At 44.1% G+C, this 18,996-nt stretch overlaps 1 protein-coding gene across 2 annotated transcripts in view; it reads right to left on the reverse strand.

The window, feature by feature from the left end:
- Nucleotides 1-18,996, reverse strand: part of LOC112232149 (SH3 and multiple ankyrin repeat domains protein 2-like) — a 248,759-nt gene that overhangs the window by 5,268 nt on the left and 224,495 nt on the right. For both annotated transcript variants that reach the window (XM_042330747.1, XM_042330746.1), the window contains 3 exons: nt 16,685-16,791; nt 16,459-16,582; nt 13,371-15,930 (listed from right to left, as the gene is read on the reverse strand). In XM_042330747.1, coding sequence (XP_042186681.1) covers nt 13,371-15,930; nt 16,459-16,582; nt 16,685-16,791 — 2,791 coding nt within the window. The remainder of the gene's footprint in view (nt 1-13,370; nt 15,931-16,458; nt 16,583-16,684; nt 16,792-18,996) is intronic.

Below are 18,996 nucleotides of genomic sequence, written 5' to 3' on the forward strand. Positions count from 1 at the left end.
CTCCTGACTGGTGGTTATTTTGTAAAAGAAACTAAATATGCTTCTTTGCATCTCTGCTAAAATCTGGATAAAGATTTAAAGGAATGTGAGTCTTATTCAGTATATTTAGTAATTGCTTGCTTTTCTAAAGTCTGTCAACTTTGTCAGCAGGCATAACAGCTAAGAAAGACAAGCTAGGTACTCTGACTTGATCGACAGCCTGAAATGGCTTCTTGGTAGCTAGTTACAGTTCATTCGGAAAGTATTCAGACAACTTGACTTTTTCTACATTTTGTTATGTTAGACTTATTCTAAAATGTATTACATCGTTTTTTCCCCACATCAATCTACACACAATACACCATAATGACAAAGCAAAAACAGGTTTTTAGAAGTGTATAAAAAAATCCCCTGAAATATCACATTTACATAAGTATTCAGACCCTTTACTCAGTACTTTGTTGAAGCACCTTTGGCAGCGATTACAGCCTTGAGTCTTCCTGTGTATGAAGCTACAAGCTTGGCACACCTGTATTTGGGGAGTTTCTCCCATTCTTATCTACAGATGCTCTCAAGCTCTGTCAGGTTGGATGGGGAGTGTCGCTGCACGCTATTTTCAGGTTTCTCCAGAGATGTTTGATCTGGTTCAAGTCCGGGCTCTGGTTGGGCCACTCAAGGACATTCAGAAATTGATCCCGAAGCCACTCCTGCGTTGTCTTGGCTGTGTGCTTATAGGGTTGCTGTCCTGTTGGAAGGTGAACCTTCACCCCAGGTCTTGAGCGCTGTGGAGCAGGTTTTCATCAAGGATCTCTCTGTACTTGGCTTCGTTCATCTTTCCCTCGATCCTGACTAGTCTCCCAGTCCCTGATGCTGAAAAACATCCCCACAGCATGATGCTGCGGGGATGATGATGGGTCCATGCTTCACCGTAGGGATGGTGCCAGGTTTCCTCCAGAAGTGACGCTTGGCATTCAGGCCAAAGAGTTCAATCTTGGTTTCATGAGACCAGAGAATCTTGTTTCTCATGGTCTGAGAGTCCTTCAGGTGCCTTTTCGCAAACTCCAAATGGGCTGTCATGTGCCTTTTACTGAGGAGTGGCTTCCGCCTGGCCACTCTACCAGGCCTGATTGGTGGAGTGCTGCAGAGGTGGTTGTCCTTCTGGAAAGTTCTCCTATTTTCACAGAGGAACTCTGGAGCTCTGTTAGTCACCATTTGGTTCTTGGTCACCTCCCTGACCAAGGCCCTTCTCCCCCGATGGCTCATTTTGGCCAGGCAGCCAGCTGTAGGAAGAGTCTTTGTGGTTTCAAACTTATTCCATTTAAGAATGATGGAGGACAGGTTCTTGGGGACCTTCAATGCTGCAGGAATGTTTTGGTACCCGTCCCCTAATCCTGTCTTCGAGCTCTACGGACAGGTCCTTCGACCTCATGGCTTGGTGTTTGCTTTGACATGCACTGTGGGACATTACATAGACAGGTGTGTGCCTTTCCAGAATTATGTCCAATCAATTGAATTTACCACAGGTGGACTCCAATGAAGTTGTAGAAACATCTCAAGGATGATCAATGGAAACAGCATGCACCGGAGCTCATTTTCGAGTTTCATAGCAAAGGGTCTGAATACTTATTTACATAAGGTATTTATTTAAAAAATATATACATTTGTAAAAATGTCTAAAAACCTGTTTATGGGGTATGGTGTATAGAATAATGATGATTTTGTTATATTTAATCAATATTAGAATAAGGTAGTAAGGTAACAAAATGTGGAAAAAGTCAAGGGGTCTGAATACTTCCCGAATGCACTGTACACTAGATGACAGTAGGAGGCGCTGTGTTCAAGCCACCGTGACTACATCTTGGCACTCCCTCACCATTTAAAAAAAAATATTTTTGAAGCTATAGAAATGCATTTATTAATGCCTACATTAGTTTTGGCCACATTTATTATATTATGTGAGCTAAACACAGTAAAAAATTGAGGAATATAATTACAAAAAATTTCTTAAAGTATACTTTTTTGAGATTGTTAATACAAAGAATAAAACAGTACATCATTAAACATTATTACACCACCACATATCTACAATATAAAATCTATAATACCACCACACAACAATATTACAATGTACTGTGTGTGTGCGTGTGTGTGTGTGTAGTGCGTGTGCGTGTGTCTGTGCCTGTGTGTGTGAATCATCACAGTACTCACTGTTCCATAAGGTGTATTTTGATCTGTTAATTAAATCTGATTCTACTGCTTGCATCAGTTACCTGATGTGGAATAGAGTTCCATTGTAGTCATGGCTCCATGTAGTACTGTGTGCCTCCCATAGTCTGTTCTGGACTTGGTGGCATGTCTTGTGGGGTATGCAAGGGTGTCCAAGCTGTGTGCTAGTAGTTTAATCCGACAGCTCGGTGCATTCAGCTTGTCAACACTTCTTACAAAAACAAGTAGTGATGAAGTCAATCTCTCCTCCACTTTGAGCCATGAGAGATTGACATGCATATTATTAATGATAGCTCTCTGCACACATTTAAGGGTCAGCCGTGCTGCACTGTTCTGAGCCAATTGTTATTTTCCTAAGTCCCTCTTTGTGGCATCTGACCTATAGCAGGGGGTTTAAAAGGCATACGTTTCCGCAGCAGCAGACTATGATCGATAATGTCAAAAGCTGCACTGAAGTCTAACAAAACAGTAACAATAACTCTGTTTAAAAGAAGAACGCAGATAACCAGGAACACACACACACAACAGAGCATGTAGAAAAAAACCTCAAGACTGCACGGAGGCCAGAGGGAAGCTTGCAGCACTAAGTCCACAGAGCATGTCCTAATGTGATTCACTCTCTATCTCGTGTGTGTGTGTGTGTGTGTGTTTAGAGAGCACATCTATGTGCATGCGTTCATACAAGCATGCCTTTTGGTAGTTGAACTGTACATAGAACAACAATGCAACATATCGAGGACGAGGATTATACAGTATTTGAGGTCAGCTCAGCTGGGAATAATCATTATGAAGTGATTATTACTCTCATATACAGCAGTTAATTCCAGAAGAATACCACTTGACCATCTGGCATCAGCATCACAGTATCCTCGACTCACAAAAAAATATACCTAACACAAACATGCAGTGGGCTTGACAGCACAAGAGGGACAGAAGAGAGAACCTAGATCTGGTTTGCAATCTAATGTCAATATAATATTTATTTTGGAACAGTGTAGTCGTGTGTAGTGTACGTATCAGTCCCCTACAGACCACAGAGATTTGTGCAGCACCAGATTGAGTGATGTGATGGATCGATGGGGAGATGGATGAAGAGGAGGATGAAATGAGAGCAGGGACACACAGGGCAAACCCATCACTTCCCCCCAAAAATACACACAACTATGCCCCATTCAATTCAGATTAACACCCTCATTCAATTCCCCCTCTAAACTTCCTTCTGTGGTTCCATACTGATCGGGCTCTGAAGGGCTGCAATGCCTGCTAATTCGTTGACTAATATATGTGTAGAAGTCATTTAATATACTGTAATTACACTCCTAAGTCTGGACAAAACCAGAAGACACAGCAGCCCTTGATGACCAGGTTGGTTGTCCCCTCTTTCCCCTTGTACTATATGGATAACCCTGAGGGAAGTTAGGGAGGGAAAGTGAAATGGGCAAGGGCGTATGGATTGGGCCAAAGTGAAAGCACCAGTCCCCCCCTCTGGACCTGTAGCACTTTGCACCACGGGTGAAACTTACAGCTTGTTTTTTTCAGCACCAGCTTTTCCACATGAAGTCATCGTGATGGAGTAAGGAGAATGGAGTGAAACAGAGGACACATGAAAAGATGAGACGACAACAAAACACATGGAGAGACACAAACACTATCATGCGTACACACACACACACAAAGGGGAAAATAGTGTATGCAGGGAATGAACATATGTCCTTCTAAACTGACAACTCACTCCAACGTGATAACCTTCTTGTGAAGATGGGACTCTAAAAATTCACTTCACAGATCAGAGGTCAAATCTCGTAATTTCCTCTAGTAGTCATAGTCCAGATAATTTCACGTATACTGTGCATGCCCCTGTACTGTGCATGACCCATGAATGCACTTGAGCAGCTTTGCATAATAAAAGTTGATGCTTCGTTATCTGACACACTGATCCATTTCTAACTGAACAATGTTAGACCTGTGATCACAATCAATACCACCAGGCTGATGAGGTGGGAGAGGGATGAGGGTATCAATACCCAACTGTGACAGAGCAAAACATACCCTGGACCACACATCGCACACATACACACCAAACATTGTCCAGCAATGGAAGCAGAAATGATACCTTCTGACTTGCTTATCAAGTTTAATGACCAAGCTATCGCTCCAACCTTCCATAGTAGATATAACAGCCCAGAAGCTGAATGGTTTTACTGTATATAAATGTGTCATTAGAGATCATACACAACATCATCTGAGCCATTTTCTACAGAGTTAGTACTGGATGCTTCAACTTAGTGCAGTGAATTGAACCATTGTAGATATACTGTACTGTACACACGCATATACCCTCGAATGCACATACAAAAACAGTCATGAGACTCTTTCTCCATCTCACCACACATCCTCACACATGCACGCATGCCTGCATGCACTCACACACACAATCACCCACTCTGAAATGTTATGTAACCGTGGCCTAGCAAACGATGTTGCACATGATGTGGATGTGCACACTGTGATGACACTGAACTCTACTGAGGGTTAGCCCCACCCACCCCCCACACTATAATCGGACTGACATCACTCCAGCGGGCCTCAAGGCTGCTCTCATCAACTCGTTGCTAGGCAACCCCATTCGTTCACTGGCGCACTAATCTGTGAACCTAAAAGACGGGGATAAAGTGAAGGGGAAAATGTAAGAATGCTAAAAAGGAGAAAGAGCAAATCCTTCATGTAGTGGCGTTCATCTGGGCTGATTCTGCTGTGCTGAGTGCTTAAGACGGAAAGAGACTGTTTCTTATGAACCTGTCTAAGTCAGAGAGGGGGGAGTGGGGAGAGAAACTGAGACAAAAAGAAACAGACAGAGAGAGAAAGCTACAGAGACATGAAGAGAGATGGAAGGCCAGAGACTGAGACAGAGAGGGTCTGATAATATAGGCCACCCTCTCTTTCATATCCATCTGCTCCATGTGCTCAGCTACAGGGCACCTTGCCCCTTCTGCTACCTAATCCCTCACACGCTTCCTCACTTCAAGTGTTCTATATGATCTATCTCCTTCCCTCAGTGCCATCTTTCCCTTTAACCTACACTATGTAATGAATCTGTTTTCCATAAAACAAGTTTTATGGAAAACTCGGTCAATATCATTGGTCCAACTTTTTCAAATGAGCTTGAAATGGATAGAATACGCCAGTCCCATACACCTGACTCTTCCCTCACCTCCAACCTTTCCTTAGCCTTTATCTCTTCTGTGTTTGCAGATATGTGGCGAACCAGCTGTAAGCAATATAGTGGAAGGAAGCTCTGGTCAGTCCATTGGAGGGATAGGCCGAGTTAACAAACAGATCTGCAAACACTGGAGAAGTATTTATATCCTGAAATAAATAGATCATCTCACTAAAATACATTTGAATAAAAAGTTAGCAAAAATAGATAAAATATTGCTACCATGGAAAGGACAATACCTGACTGTGGAAAAATCACCCTGATTAACTCTTTAGTCATATCCCAGTTTACCTATTTACATGTGGCCTTGCCTACACCTAATGACTTGTTTTAAAAAAAATTATATGAGCAAAATATATTACACTTTAATTGGAACAGCATGCCAGACAAAATTAAACAGGCATATTTATATAATGAATATGAACTCGGAGGGCAGAAATGATAAAATATTAGAGCATTTGACCTTTCACTAAAGGCTTCAGTTAAACAAAAGCTATACTTAATTCCAAACTGGTTCTCTAGCAGATTAGTAAGAATGGCCTTTTTCCCTTTATTCAGATTACAACCTCTCACTTTCCATTATTTGAAAAATAAATCATCTCCAAAATACCGCTATTTTAAAAACAAGCCATAGAAAGCTGGTTGGAATTTCACTTTAATCCACCAGAAACGACAGAACAAATAGTAAAACAAATATTATAGTTAAACTCAAATATACTAATTGATAAAAAATATATAAAATTGAATGAAACAGACAACTGAATAATCTAAATTATATCATAAATAGGACTGGTGGAGTTATGTCACACATGCAGTTAGCAAAAATATATGGAAATGTCTGCTCTATCCATAATTACAACCAACTGATTGCAGCATTACTGCAAATATGGAGGAGGCAAGTGGAAGGGGGAGAAGGTAAGGAACTTGTTTGTCGAAATGGCAATAAAGACCAAAATTGGTTAAAGAAATTTGTGACAAATAAAAAAGTATACCAGTTTAATTTAATGGTGGGTCCCCTGCGGGACGGTTGAGCTAATGTAGGCTAATGTGATTAGCATGAGGTTGTAAGTAAACAAGACAATTTCCCAGGACATGGACATATCTGATATTGGCAGAAAGCTTAAATTCTTGTAAATCCAACTCTACTGCCCAATTTACAGTGGCTATTACAGTGAAAGAATACCATGCTATTGTTTGAGGAGAGTGCACAGTTTTGAAAATGAAAAGTTATTAATAAACAAATTAGGCACATTTGGGCAGTCTTGATACAACATTTTGAACAGAAATGCAATGGATCATTCTAAAACTTTGCCCATCTAGTGGCCAAAATCTAAATTGCACCTGGGCTGGCATAATACATTATGGCCTTTCTCATGCATTTGAAAGATGGTACAATTTTTGTATATTTTTGGTATTATCTTTTACCAGATCTAATGTGTTATATTCTCCTACATTGCTTTAACATTTCCACAAACTTCAAAGTGTTTCCTTTCAAATGGTACCAATAATATGCATATCCTTGCTTCAGGGCCTGAGCTACAGGCTACAGTATATATATATATATATACATTCAAGGATTTTCTTTATTTTCACTATTTTCTACATTGCCATAAAACACTCCTTCCGAGGCCTCCAACTGCTTTTAAATGCAAGTAAAACTAAGTGCATGCTCTTCAACTGATTGCTGCCACACCCTCCCGCTCGAATATGTGGACAACTACAAATACATAGGTGTCTGGTTAGACTGCAAACTCTCCTTCCAGGCGCACATTAAGCATCTCCAATCCAAAATTAAATCTAGAATTGGCTTCCTATTTCACAACAAAGCCTCCTTCACTCATGCTGCCAAACATACCCTCGTAAAACTGACTACCCTACCGATCCTTGACTTCGGCGATGTCATTTACAAAATAGCCTACAACACTCTACTCAGCAAACTGGATGTAGTCTATCACAGTGCTATCTGTTTTGTCACCAAAGCCCCATATACTACCCACCACTGCGACCTGTATGCTCTCGTTGTCTGCCTCTCACTACATATTCGTCGCCAAACCCACTGGCTCCAGGTCATCTATAAGTCTATGCTTGGTAAAGTCCTACCTTATCTCAGCTCATTGGTCACCATAACAACACCCACCCGTAGCACGCGCTCCAGCAGACAAATAATATTTGATTTGATTTGATATTTCACTGGTTACCCCCAAAGCCAACACTTCCTTCGGCCGACTTTGCTTCCAGTTCTCTGCTGCCAGTGACTGGAACGAATTTCAAAAATCACTGAAGCTTGAGTATTTTATCTCCCTCTCTAACTTTAAGCATCAGCTGTCAGCGCAGCTTACCGATCACTGTACTTGTACACAGCCAATCTGTAAATAGCACACCCAACTACCTCATCCCCATATTGTTACTTATCCTCTTGCTCCATTGCACCCCAGTATCTCTACTTGCACATCATCATCTGCACATCTATCATGCCAGTGTTAATGCTAAATTGCAATTATTTTGCCTACACGGCCTATTTAGAAACATACTTCCCTACTCTTCTACATTTGCACACACTGTACATATATTTTTCTATTGTGTTATTGACTGTACATCTGTTTATGTGTAACTCTGTGTTGTTTTTGTTGCACTGCTTTGCTTTATCTTGGCCAGGTCGCAGTTGTAAATGAGAACTTGTTCTCAACTGGCCTACTTGGTTAAATAAAGGTGAAATAAAAAATAAAATAATAATAGTGAAGACATCAAAACTATGAAATAACACATATGGAATCATGTAGTTACCAAGAAAGTGTTAAACAAATCAAAATATATTTTACATTTTAGATTCTTCAAAGTAGCCACCCTTTGCCTTGCACACTCTTGGTATTCTCTCAACCAGCTTCATGAAGAATGCTTTTCCAACAATCTTGAAGGAGTTCCCACATATGCTGAGAACTTGTTGGCTGCTTTTCCTTCACTCCATGGTCCAACTTATCCCAAACCATCTCAATTGGGTTGAGGTCGGGTAATTGTGGAGGCCAAGTCATCTGATGCAGCACCCCATCACTTTACTTGGTCAAATAGCCCTTACACAGCCTGGAGGTGTGTTTTGGATCATTGTCCTGTTGAAAAACAAACGATAGTCCCACTAGGCGCAAACCTTATGCGATGGCGTATGCTGGTTAAGCCTGCCTTGAACTCTAAATAAATCACAGACAGTGCCACCAGCAAAGCACCCCACACCATCACACCTCCTCTATGCTTTATGGTGGGAAATACACATGTGGAGATCATCCGTTCACCTACTCTGCGTCTCACAAAGACACGGCAGTTGGAACCAAAAATCGCAAATTTGGAATCATCAGACGAAAGGAAAGATTCCCACCGGTCTAATGTCCATTGCTCATGTTTCTTGGCCCAAGCAATATTCTTGACTGACTTTCATGTCTTAAAGTAATGATGGACTGTCATTTCTCTTTGCTTATTTGAGCTGTTCTTGCCATAATATGGACTTGGTCTTTTACCAAATAGGGCTATCTTCTGAAAACCACACCTTGTGTCACAACACAACTGATTGGCTCAAACACATTAAGAAGGAAATAAATTCCACAAATGAACTTTTAACAAGGCACACCTGTCAATTGAAATGCATTCCAGGTAACTACCTTATGAAGCTAGTTGAGAGAATGCCAAGAGTGTGCAAAGCTGTCATCAAAGCAACTTTGAAGAATATAAAATATAAAATATATTTTGATTTGTTTAATTTTTTTTGGTTACTACATGATTCCATACTTGTTATTTCATAGTTTATGTTTTCACTATTATTCTACAATGTAGAAAATAGTACAAATAAAGAAAAACCCTTGAATGAGTAGGTGTGTCCAAACCTTTGACTGGTACTGTATATACACAAAAAAATATATATGGGCGATTGGAAATTATGCAGACTATTACATTGGTAAAAGCCACAGTATTTCTGCAATATTAAAGCTGATCTAAAAAAACAAAAAATACAAACACTGGAGAAGTAACTCACTAGGCTGGTGGATCGTCCCCTCCCCCCAACCAGGTAGCTATATAGGCCACTCTCTCCCTTCTGGCTCTAACACATTCCATAGTCAAACACTGAGGTCTCATTAATCTATTAGACCCAACAGTTCCCAGAAAGACCTCAAAGCTACATGGAACCCTCTTGTATTATCTGTCAAAATAAAAACCTAACACACGCCAATATATAAATACAGCTTCTTGAATTTAAATGTATTTTAATGACATTCTCAGAGGTAACAGAAAAATATCTTGTCTCTCTCTAGGCGATTGTGCAGTCAACCTTCAAATGTTCTTGATTAATGTGGATACTATTTATCAAAGTGCAGCTGCCTCTACTCTTAAACCTCTGGATGCCGTTTTTCATAGTGCCCTTCATTTTATCACAGGAGACAGTTTTATTACTCATCACTGTATTCTTTACCAAAAAGTTGTCTGGACCTCTTAAGTCACGTGGACAAGAAAATGCTCATCCATACATAGGCTGCGCTCCTAGTGGCCTGGTACTTTAACGCAGGGAAACTTAAATCCGTAATTTGAACAAGCATGTTACATATACAACCAGAGGGAAAAAAACTCTAGACCACCTTTACTCCACACACAGAGACGCATACAAAGCTCTCCCTCGACCTCCATTTGGCAAATCTGACCATATCTCTATCCGCCTGATTCCTGCTTACAAACAAAAACTAAAGCCGGAAGTACCAGTGACTCGCTCAATGCGGAAGTGGTCAGATGATGCAGATGCTAAGCTACAGGACTGTTTTGCTAGCACAGACTGGAATATGTTCTGGGATTCTATTACAGAAACTATTACAGACTACAAAGGGAAGCACAGCCGCGAGCTGCCCAGTAACGCGAACCTACCAGATGAGCTAAATTATTTCTATGCGCGCTTCGAGGCAAGCAACACTGAAGCATACATGAGAGCACCAGCTGTTCCGGACGACTGTGTGATCACGCTCTCCTTAGCCATTGTAAGTAATACCTTTACACAGTTTAACATTCACAAGGTCGCAGGGCCAGAAGGATTAGCAAGATGTGTACTCCGAGCATGCACTGACCAACTGGCAAGTGTCTTCACTGACATTTTCAACCTGTCCTTGACCGAGTCTGCAGACCAGCATAGTCACTGTGTCCAAGAACACCAAGGTAACCTGCACTCACATCTGTAGCCATGAAGTGCTTTGAAAGGCTGATCATGGCTCACATAATCTTCGTTATCCCAGAAACCCTAGACCCACTCCAATTTGCATACCACCCCAAAGATCCACAGATGACGCAATCTCTATTGCACTCCATACTGCCCTTTCCCACCTGACAGGCCGCCCCCAGGTGGTAAAGGTAGGCAACAACACATCTGCCATGCTGATCCTCAACACGGGGGCCCCTCAGGGGTGCGTGCTCCATCCATCCCCTGTACTCCCTGTTCACCCATGACTGCATGGCCAAGCACGACTCCAACACCATCATTACGTTTGCTGACAACACAACAGTGTTGATGAAATAGGCCTGATAGTTGATGAAATAGGCCTGATCACCAACAACGATGAGACAGCTTATAGGGAGGGGGTCAGAGACCTGGCAGTGTGTTGCCATGATAACAACCTCTCCCTCAACATTATCAAGACAAAGGATATTTGATTTGACTGGAAATCCCTTTGTGACAGGGGGAAGGGGAGCTTGATATGTGCAACAGGAAGGGGCAATTGAATGCAAGAAATTAAATTGTGAACACATTTCTAGCATTCAGTTTTCTACCACAAAACAAAAAATGTCTGGGTTAAGTGGGTTAAAATCTTCCTAGAAGTCGGAAAAACATGACGGTGGACAATGCTGATTTATATTATAAATCAGATGTATTGAATTCTCCGTGTGGTTTATATTAAAGGGCACTTTATTTAATATAACAGGATTTCAAAATTCATTATTGGTTCAAACGTTCTACTTAAAATATCAAAAGGGACTCAAAAGGCACTCTTTTCATGGAACTACCTTATCTACTATATCTACTGATATGGTTAGCTTTAGCCCAATGAGCATTTAACGTTAGCTACAATGCCACACTAGCTATGTGCTAACTACAATGATAGCTTTGGCTAACTATAGCCACAATGCTAGCTAAGTCTCTGACATTATATATATGCTATAGGTCATGTGTGTATGTTATGTTGACCTCCATAAAGGGGCACTAGCCAAGTTGTCAAATGGGCAGAAATACTGAGTTTTCAATGGTCTTATTGAGTAGGAAGCATGAACATGCTGTGCCATCAGGAGCTCTGGCCATTGCCAATAAGGTTGATGCCATAGTTGATGTAATGGTGGCAGAAGGCTTAGTATAAAATAAAATACAATTGTATTTGTCACATGTGCTGAATACAACAGGTACAACACCTTATCATGAAATGCTTACTTAAAAACCCTTAACCAACAATGCAGTTCAAGAAAGAGTTAAGAAAAGATTTACTAAATAAACTAAAGTGAAAAATAATAATGACAATTTTTAGGGCTTTCCTCTGACACCGCCTTGTAAACAGGTCCTGGATGACAGGAAGCTTGGCCCCAGTGATGTACTGGGCCATACGCACTACCCTCTGTAGTGCCTTGGGGTCGTTTGCCAAGCAGTTGTCTTGGTGTGGTTGGACCATGATAGTTTGTTGGAGATGTGGACACCAAGGAACTTGAAGCTCTCAACCTGCTCGACAGCCCCGTCGATGAGAATGGGGGCGTGCTCGGTCCTCCTTTTCCTGTAGTCCACAATCATCTCCTTCGTCTTGTTTACGTTGAGGGAGAGGTTGTTGTCCTGGCACCACACCTCCCTATAGGATGTCTCATTGTTGTCGGTGATCAGGCCTACCACTGTTGTGTCATCGGCAAACTTAATGATGGTGTTGGAGTCGTACCTGGCCATGCAGTCATGAGCGAACAGGGAGTACAGGACGGGACTGAGCACGCACCCCTGAGGGGCCCCAGTGTTGAGGATCAGCGTGGCGGATGTGCTGTTGCCTACCTTTACCACCTGGGGTGGCACATCAGGACGTCCAGGATGCAGTTGCAGAGGGAGGTGTTTAGTCCCAGGGTCCTTAGCTTAGTGATGAGCTTTGAGGGCACTATGGTGTTGAATGCTGAGCTGTACTCAATTAATAGCATTCTCACATAGAATTTATAGCTGATTTAAGATTAAATATTTAACCCAGATACAGTCAACCATGTTACTTTAACTGGCACTTACTGTAGTAAAATTGTTTTATTGAGATGGGAACACCTTTTTTATGAAGTTGAACATGTACTCCTTATGACAGAATGTTAAAATTAGAAATACAAATTTAATAAAAAAGTTATTTCCTTTTTACCAAATTACAGTACCCAAAAGGCACTCTATTGGTGGAATGACCCAGTAGCAGGTGTCTTGAGTATCCCCTAACTGCATCATTATGGCTAACTGAGGAAATATACCAGAAAGTAGAATTACTAACGAGAGGATGGGCTAGAGCAAACTTGGTCCTGTCCATTCCCCCGCAGCACTACACAGCTGATTCAAATAATCAAAGCTTGATGATGAGTTGGTTATTTCAATCAGCTGAGTAGTAACATCGAAGACATCGAAGACATCGAAGACCGATTTTGGAAATCCTTGGGCTAGAGTAGCACTTTAAAGAGATGACAGTAGCTAGCTAGGCTTATGTTCCCAAATGACTATCGGTTGGTCTTAGCAACACATCAGCTCATTCTCTAGCTGTTTTAGAGGGAATAATTGATCAGCAAATGGTTATATAAAAAGAGAAGATTATGACCATCTAATATTCTTAATGCCCGCAGCTTGGCTCTTTGGAGATGGAGGGTAGGAGGTAGGTTTAAAGGTCAAAGGGGAGATGTGTCAGCGTAAGTGTTAAAGGTCAAAGGTAGATTTATGTGTTACCTAGTTCCAAAGCTGCCCCTGGCCCCTGTGGTGGGTGAGTCGAAGGACTCCCCCGGTTTGGGCCGGTACATCTGTGATAAAATGGAGCTCAACTCGTTGATAACCGTGGCCTTGGGGTCGGACGTGGGTGGGCTCCTTAGCTCCGGGGGCTCGCCCCACAGCTTGGACGACCGATGGGTGGGAGTCCTGGGGAGATTCGGGGGGGACACGGACCCGGGTGGAGGAGGAGGGACAGGAGGGGGCGCCCCGAAGGAGTCCAGGGATTCCTCCATGAGGACATCGTGGTAAAGTGCAGTGTTCTTGTTGATGATGGGCTTGTTTTTGGGCTTGGGGGGAACGGGGGGTCGGTCATCGAGGTAAGCCTGGCCATCAGTATAGACCATAGAAGTGTTCTCCAGGGCGCTGTTGTACCCGCCCTCCGACGACAGTATAGAGATGCTGGAAACTGTGGAAATTGTGCTGGTAGTCTCCATACGGGCGTCTCCACTGCTGCGACTGTCTACCTCCTCGATGCCTGAGTCAGTGACACCTTGCTCAAAGCCACCGTTGGGGGGCGGAGGGGGATAGGAGGGTGGGGGCACGCAATTGGACATCCCGCTTCCCCGTCGGAACTGGCCGACAGGGGACGGGGCATGGGTGTAGTATGGGGGTGGATTTGGCCCCCTGTCCCCCATACCGTTGCGTCTCTCTTGGTCTCGTTGCTTGAGCAACTCAGCGATGGCCGTTGCCTGGTCCTCAGGGATGTCGATGCTGTTGGCGAACTCCAACGGTGGCGGCAAGGGCTCGGAGAAGACAAACTCCTCCACCTCCTCGATGTCCACCGAGGCCAGTGGGGGAGGGGGCATGCGGAAGGGCAGCTTGATTGGCTCGTCCACCGACCCCCCAGCCGTGATGCTCTTCCCCCGTGGCACAGGGGGCAGGGGCATGGAACTGTGGCTGTTGGTGGGGGGTTTTGGCTGGTTGGGGTCTCTCAGTTCACTGGGGATGCTGTTGTCCTGGGCTGGTGTATTCTCCTGCCCCCTGTCTTCCTCCTCTGGGCTGTTTTTGGTGTGCACCATCAGCAGCCCGGCAGCTTTCTGCGGTTGTGACGTGTTCACAACGTCGATCTGTATGCTCTTCCCATCCTGCTCCGCCTGCTGCCTCTCCTCCCTCGCTCCATCCGTCTCGTACTTCTGCTCCGTCATCTGTCTCCTCAGGCCTACCACTCTGCCTCGCCCCAGAGTTGTCTTGGAGGTAGCGAAGCTTGTCTCGGTGTTGGAGCGGAGTTTGGTATCGATGAAGAGGGGCTGATTGAGGCTAGGTTTGTGGGGGTTGGGAGGGAGGGACTGGGGGGCATCGCTCTTGGGGAGTGGTGGAGGTTGAGAAGGGGGTGGGGCTTGCGTCACCATGGTTGTTTGTGTCTGCTCCTTCATGGCTCTTTCCCGGGCCGCCAGCGCCAGTGCGAGGGGCGAGTTAGGGTCCAGGGCCTTACCTGTGACGGGGTGCAGGTAGTCCCTTCCTCCGTTGGAGGTGTAGGTCTTGGGTGGAGTGGCCGGGAGACTGACGGGGCTGTCCAGGTTGGGGTACTGGCCGGTACGCGCGGTCAGGGGCTCCCTCACCACCTGGGTGGGCTCAGGGGTGTTGAAGTCTGTCACGTTACCCCCACGGTCACCCCCTTCTTGTGACCGCTGCAGGGTAGGGGCCGGCGGGGGAGCCATTATCCTCTGCAGGTGCTCGTCATTACTGAACATCCCCTCGTCGATAGACTTGGACTGGATTAGGCACGGGGCCTGGTCTCCCAAGTCCTCATCCCCCATGTCGGTGGAGAGGAAGCCGGGCGAGTTCCTCCGCGCCTCCAGCCTCTTCTCCCGGTCCCTCACTGCCCCTGCGATGGCAGCCGCGAAGGGGTTGTTGACAATGGGGTCTTCAGGCCTCAGTCCCCTGCCCCCTGCCCCGGGCGTTAAGGGTGGGTGTTCGGGCGTGGTGGGCTCGATCTCAATACTGCTGCCCTGGCTGCTCTTTCCACTGCTACTGGTGGACGGCTCCTTGACGATGATGGTGGGGATGGGAATGGACGAGAAGGTCCTCTCAGTTGGTGTGGATGGCATGGAAATGGCGTCTGAAGGCAGGGCACAACAGGTCTTCTCTGGGCTGTCCTCCACATTGGGCTGCTTGACCAGCATGCCCTTCCTCCTCGCCGGCTTGGCAGGCACGTACAGCGCCTTGTTGCCCACCTCCGAGTATGGGTTCTCGGGCACGGGTGCCCGTCCTCTGCTTCTACTATCGTACTGTTCTGAGCTCTGGCGGTGATAACCTCGCCTTAGCGTCCCTACATCTACTGTGCGGTTGCCAAGGATAGTGGTGTTGGAACATTTTCCAGCGGAGTTGAGGGTGAGGCCCGGTCGGTTGGTGCCTAAGCCCCGTGGCGTGGGGGAGACGGATGGAGAGTTGAAGGAGGAGGGGGAGATGGGGGAGATGGCCGGGGGAGGGGGAATGTCCTCGGACGTGTCGGGCATGGAGAGGCTGCGGGTGAACTTGAGTGGGGGAGGGGTGAGGAGAGTCTTCTCCTCTTCTGTTATACCTGAGAGGGAGAAATAAAGTGAGAGAATGAGAGATGGCGAGAAAGAGAGATCTGTCAATTGTACATGCGTGATTCTATTCCATTTCATCTTTCTTATTGAGATACATTTTTTGGAGAGTTCACTTAACTTTTTAAATTCTGGAATCAGTTTTAGAAAGTTGTCTATGGGTCAGGTTGGAGGATTGCCTTCTATGTTCCAAATATTACAAAGTATGCTCAAGCTACTGCATATACTGAAGTTACTAGCTACTGAAGCTAGCGCAGTCATAACACACAGACCTGCCTTTGGGCTATTATTGGCTCTGAGTGGCGTGATGAATTGGATGGAACATGGATAGAATTAGTTTCTATGAAATACTATTGCTTCATCATAGACTGTGGTTTCAGCGTATGGGTAATAATACTGTCGCCTCAGACCACAATTTGGCAAGTGGATCACTCTAATTTGTTCACATCACACTTAATGAAGCCAGTTACTCTCTGGAAACGGTAATCATGGTAAAGTGGGGCCATACATTAGACACACACCTATGGACTTCTGTCTCCTCATGGTGCCACCCTTGGCAAGTATGCCCAGGAATGCCCCCCCTCTAGGACTGCCTGGCATGGTGGGTGGTACCACTGCCACACCCCCCTGGCGGTCGTACATGGACTGTAAACCAGAGTTGGGTAGGGTTAGAGTATTGATCAATACTATGCTTTAGATAGAAACGTCTGCTAAATGGCATATATTATACTGTGTGGAGTAACTCACATTCATGTCAGTAGGTGTGACCAAACAGCGGCTGGAGGGGCGTGGCTTAATGGTGGCCACCTTCGTGTCCACGGCATTCTGGGAAGGTGACACCTCGTCCACTTTATCTGCAAAACAAACCCCACCCCCTATGAGTGACAGGGTAGATAGGGCGGGACTTCTTTAATCCTAAAAATGTCACGGGCCAAATGCGGTTGCAAGCCAGTCATTTTCATGATCCCTTCCTCAGTTTCCAAACTAAATTGAGGCTGAAACAGAGAAAGAATAAACACAATAAAATAAAATAAAAACATGTAATTTTGGTAAGAGGCCAGCCTTCGAAGCCGTGCAAGCCTTTAAACTTATATTATGTAATATTTAGTTGTATTTGTTTTTGGAAAGCCTCCATGCATTTGGGGATGTTACTGTACTTAGAGTGACTTGAAAACATATCCTCTTCTTCTGACCATCTACACACAGAGGGAAGAGAGTGGAATCAGCCTTAACCTGGACTTAGATTACTAACAACCTCTAACACACACACACACACACAGAATCATACAGACATACACATATATTCTGAAACTATGGGTGACTTCTTCTATCTGGCCATTTCCAGAGGCATGATGTGTATAGATTCAGTTACTGATGCCACTTCATTAAAAACCACTCCAATTTCATCCTTATCCCATGCAATCTGTTATGCTGTCTAGATCCTGCTCTATAACATTATTGCCAATCTGTTGCCAACTTTTCTAATCATATAGGATTGAAGCCTACAGATTTATTATAATTCATGTTGCAGGATGAACAAAACAGATGGCATGAACTCCAGTTTTTACAGACCAGTTTTGAGATGTGAAAACCTCTGACAAACTTTGATTTTGGGGTGAACTATCCATTTAGTAGTTCATGAGTTACCTGAATAAACCAAAGTTCAACATTTCACCTATGTGACGATGCATCTGACATAAGCAATGTTTGAAATTCAATACCATGGTGTCACATTATTGAGTCTGATGTCCATTCAGTATGCACAGAGATTAGACTGGAATAAAATCATGCATTCTCATTGGTGCAAACAATTACATTCAATGACAAATCAACTTACTACTTACTGTAAGTTACAGTACTTGTTGTCAGGGTTGGGGTCAATTCCATTTCATTTCCAGTCAATTACGGAAGTGCACTGATATTCCAAATTGGAATTTCGTTTACTTTTTGAATAGTCACAGTCGGTATTCACGTAACAATAAGGAATTCCCCTCGACCACGGCCACAAATTGGGGAAAACCCAAAATTCTTTCCCATTGACCCCCATTGTAAAAGAGGCAACTTCAATGTTGATTTTTTGTTATACAGAAATAACAGAACATGCTGAAAAGCTGCTGTGTTGTTCAATGTACAGTACATGTAGCCAGGTCGAAAATCCCGACCTACGGTTCGCAATGCTCCCACATAGGGAAATAAAGCCTACGAGAAGAGCCCTGTGGCTTCAGGCTATTCGGTGTGGGAGAGCGGGAAATGTGGAGACGCGGTGACCAAGTAGGCTACGTGTGAAAAACATTGAATCACAGGTAAGACATTTAACTTGTTTAGTACAGTCTGTTTGTAACTCCACCCACTACTTGTAGCTGTATAGTCCGTTTGTTTGTGTGGTTGATCTTGGCTAGCTTAATGATCCGGTTGGTAGCTAGCAGCATCGTCATGAAAAGGTGCATGATGGAAGTTTTTGTAACATGCTGACCACACCGCTCGCGTGCTGACCACACCGCTCGTGTCGCGTGCTGACCACACCGCTCGTGTCGCGTGCTGACCACACATACATGTTATTCAATCATTGCACCCACACTGCTCGCGTGCATTTGTGATGCTGAACGCGATGCAAATCCTGGATCTCCCGTCTCCTCATTGGTTTATGGATGCATATATACCCACGTGCCATCTCCTCATTGGTTATACCCACGTGGGTGATTGAAAGATGAACTGAGGTCGGTCGTCGCTTGTGGTAATATACCTTATTATGAAAGTTAGATGCGAACCGTGATATAAAGTCCAAAGAAGAAAAAGCCTGGAAGGAGGAGAGATGACTAGAAATGACAGTTGACCGTTTTATGTGCGGATTAATTTTCGGAGTAGAGGAACTTGTGCATTTCAGGTAAAATAACAACTCAACGTTTATATCCCAGGACAAATTAGCAAGCAACAGCAAGCTAGCTAAATAAGACAAATTAGCTAGCAACTGCAAGCTAGTGAGCTAAATTGCCATAAATGTTTAATGCTTTTAGACCTGTCCCCAAATTAATATAATTGGTTCAGAGTTGGTTTTGATA

Source organism: Oncorhynchus tshawytscha, linkage group LG12 (assembly GCF_018296145.1).
Source record: "Oncorhynchus tshawytscha isolate Ot180627B linkage group LG12, Otsh_v2.0, whole genome shotgun sequence".
In the NCBI taxonomy this organism is placed as follows: Eukaryota; Metazoa; Chordata; class Actinopteri; order Salmoniformes; family Salmonidae; genus Oncorhynchus; species Oncorhynchus tshawytscha.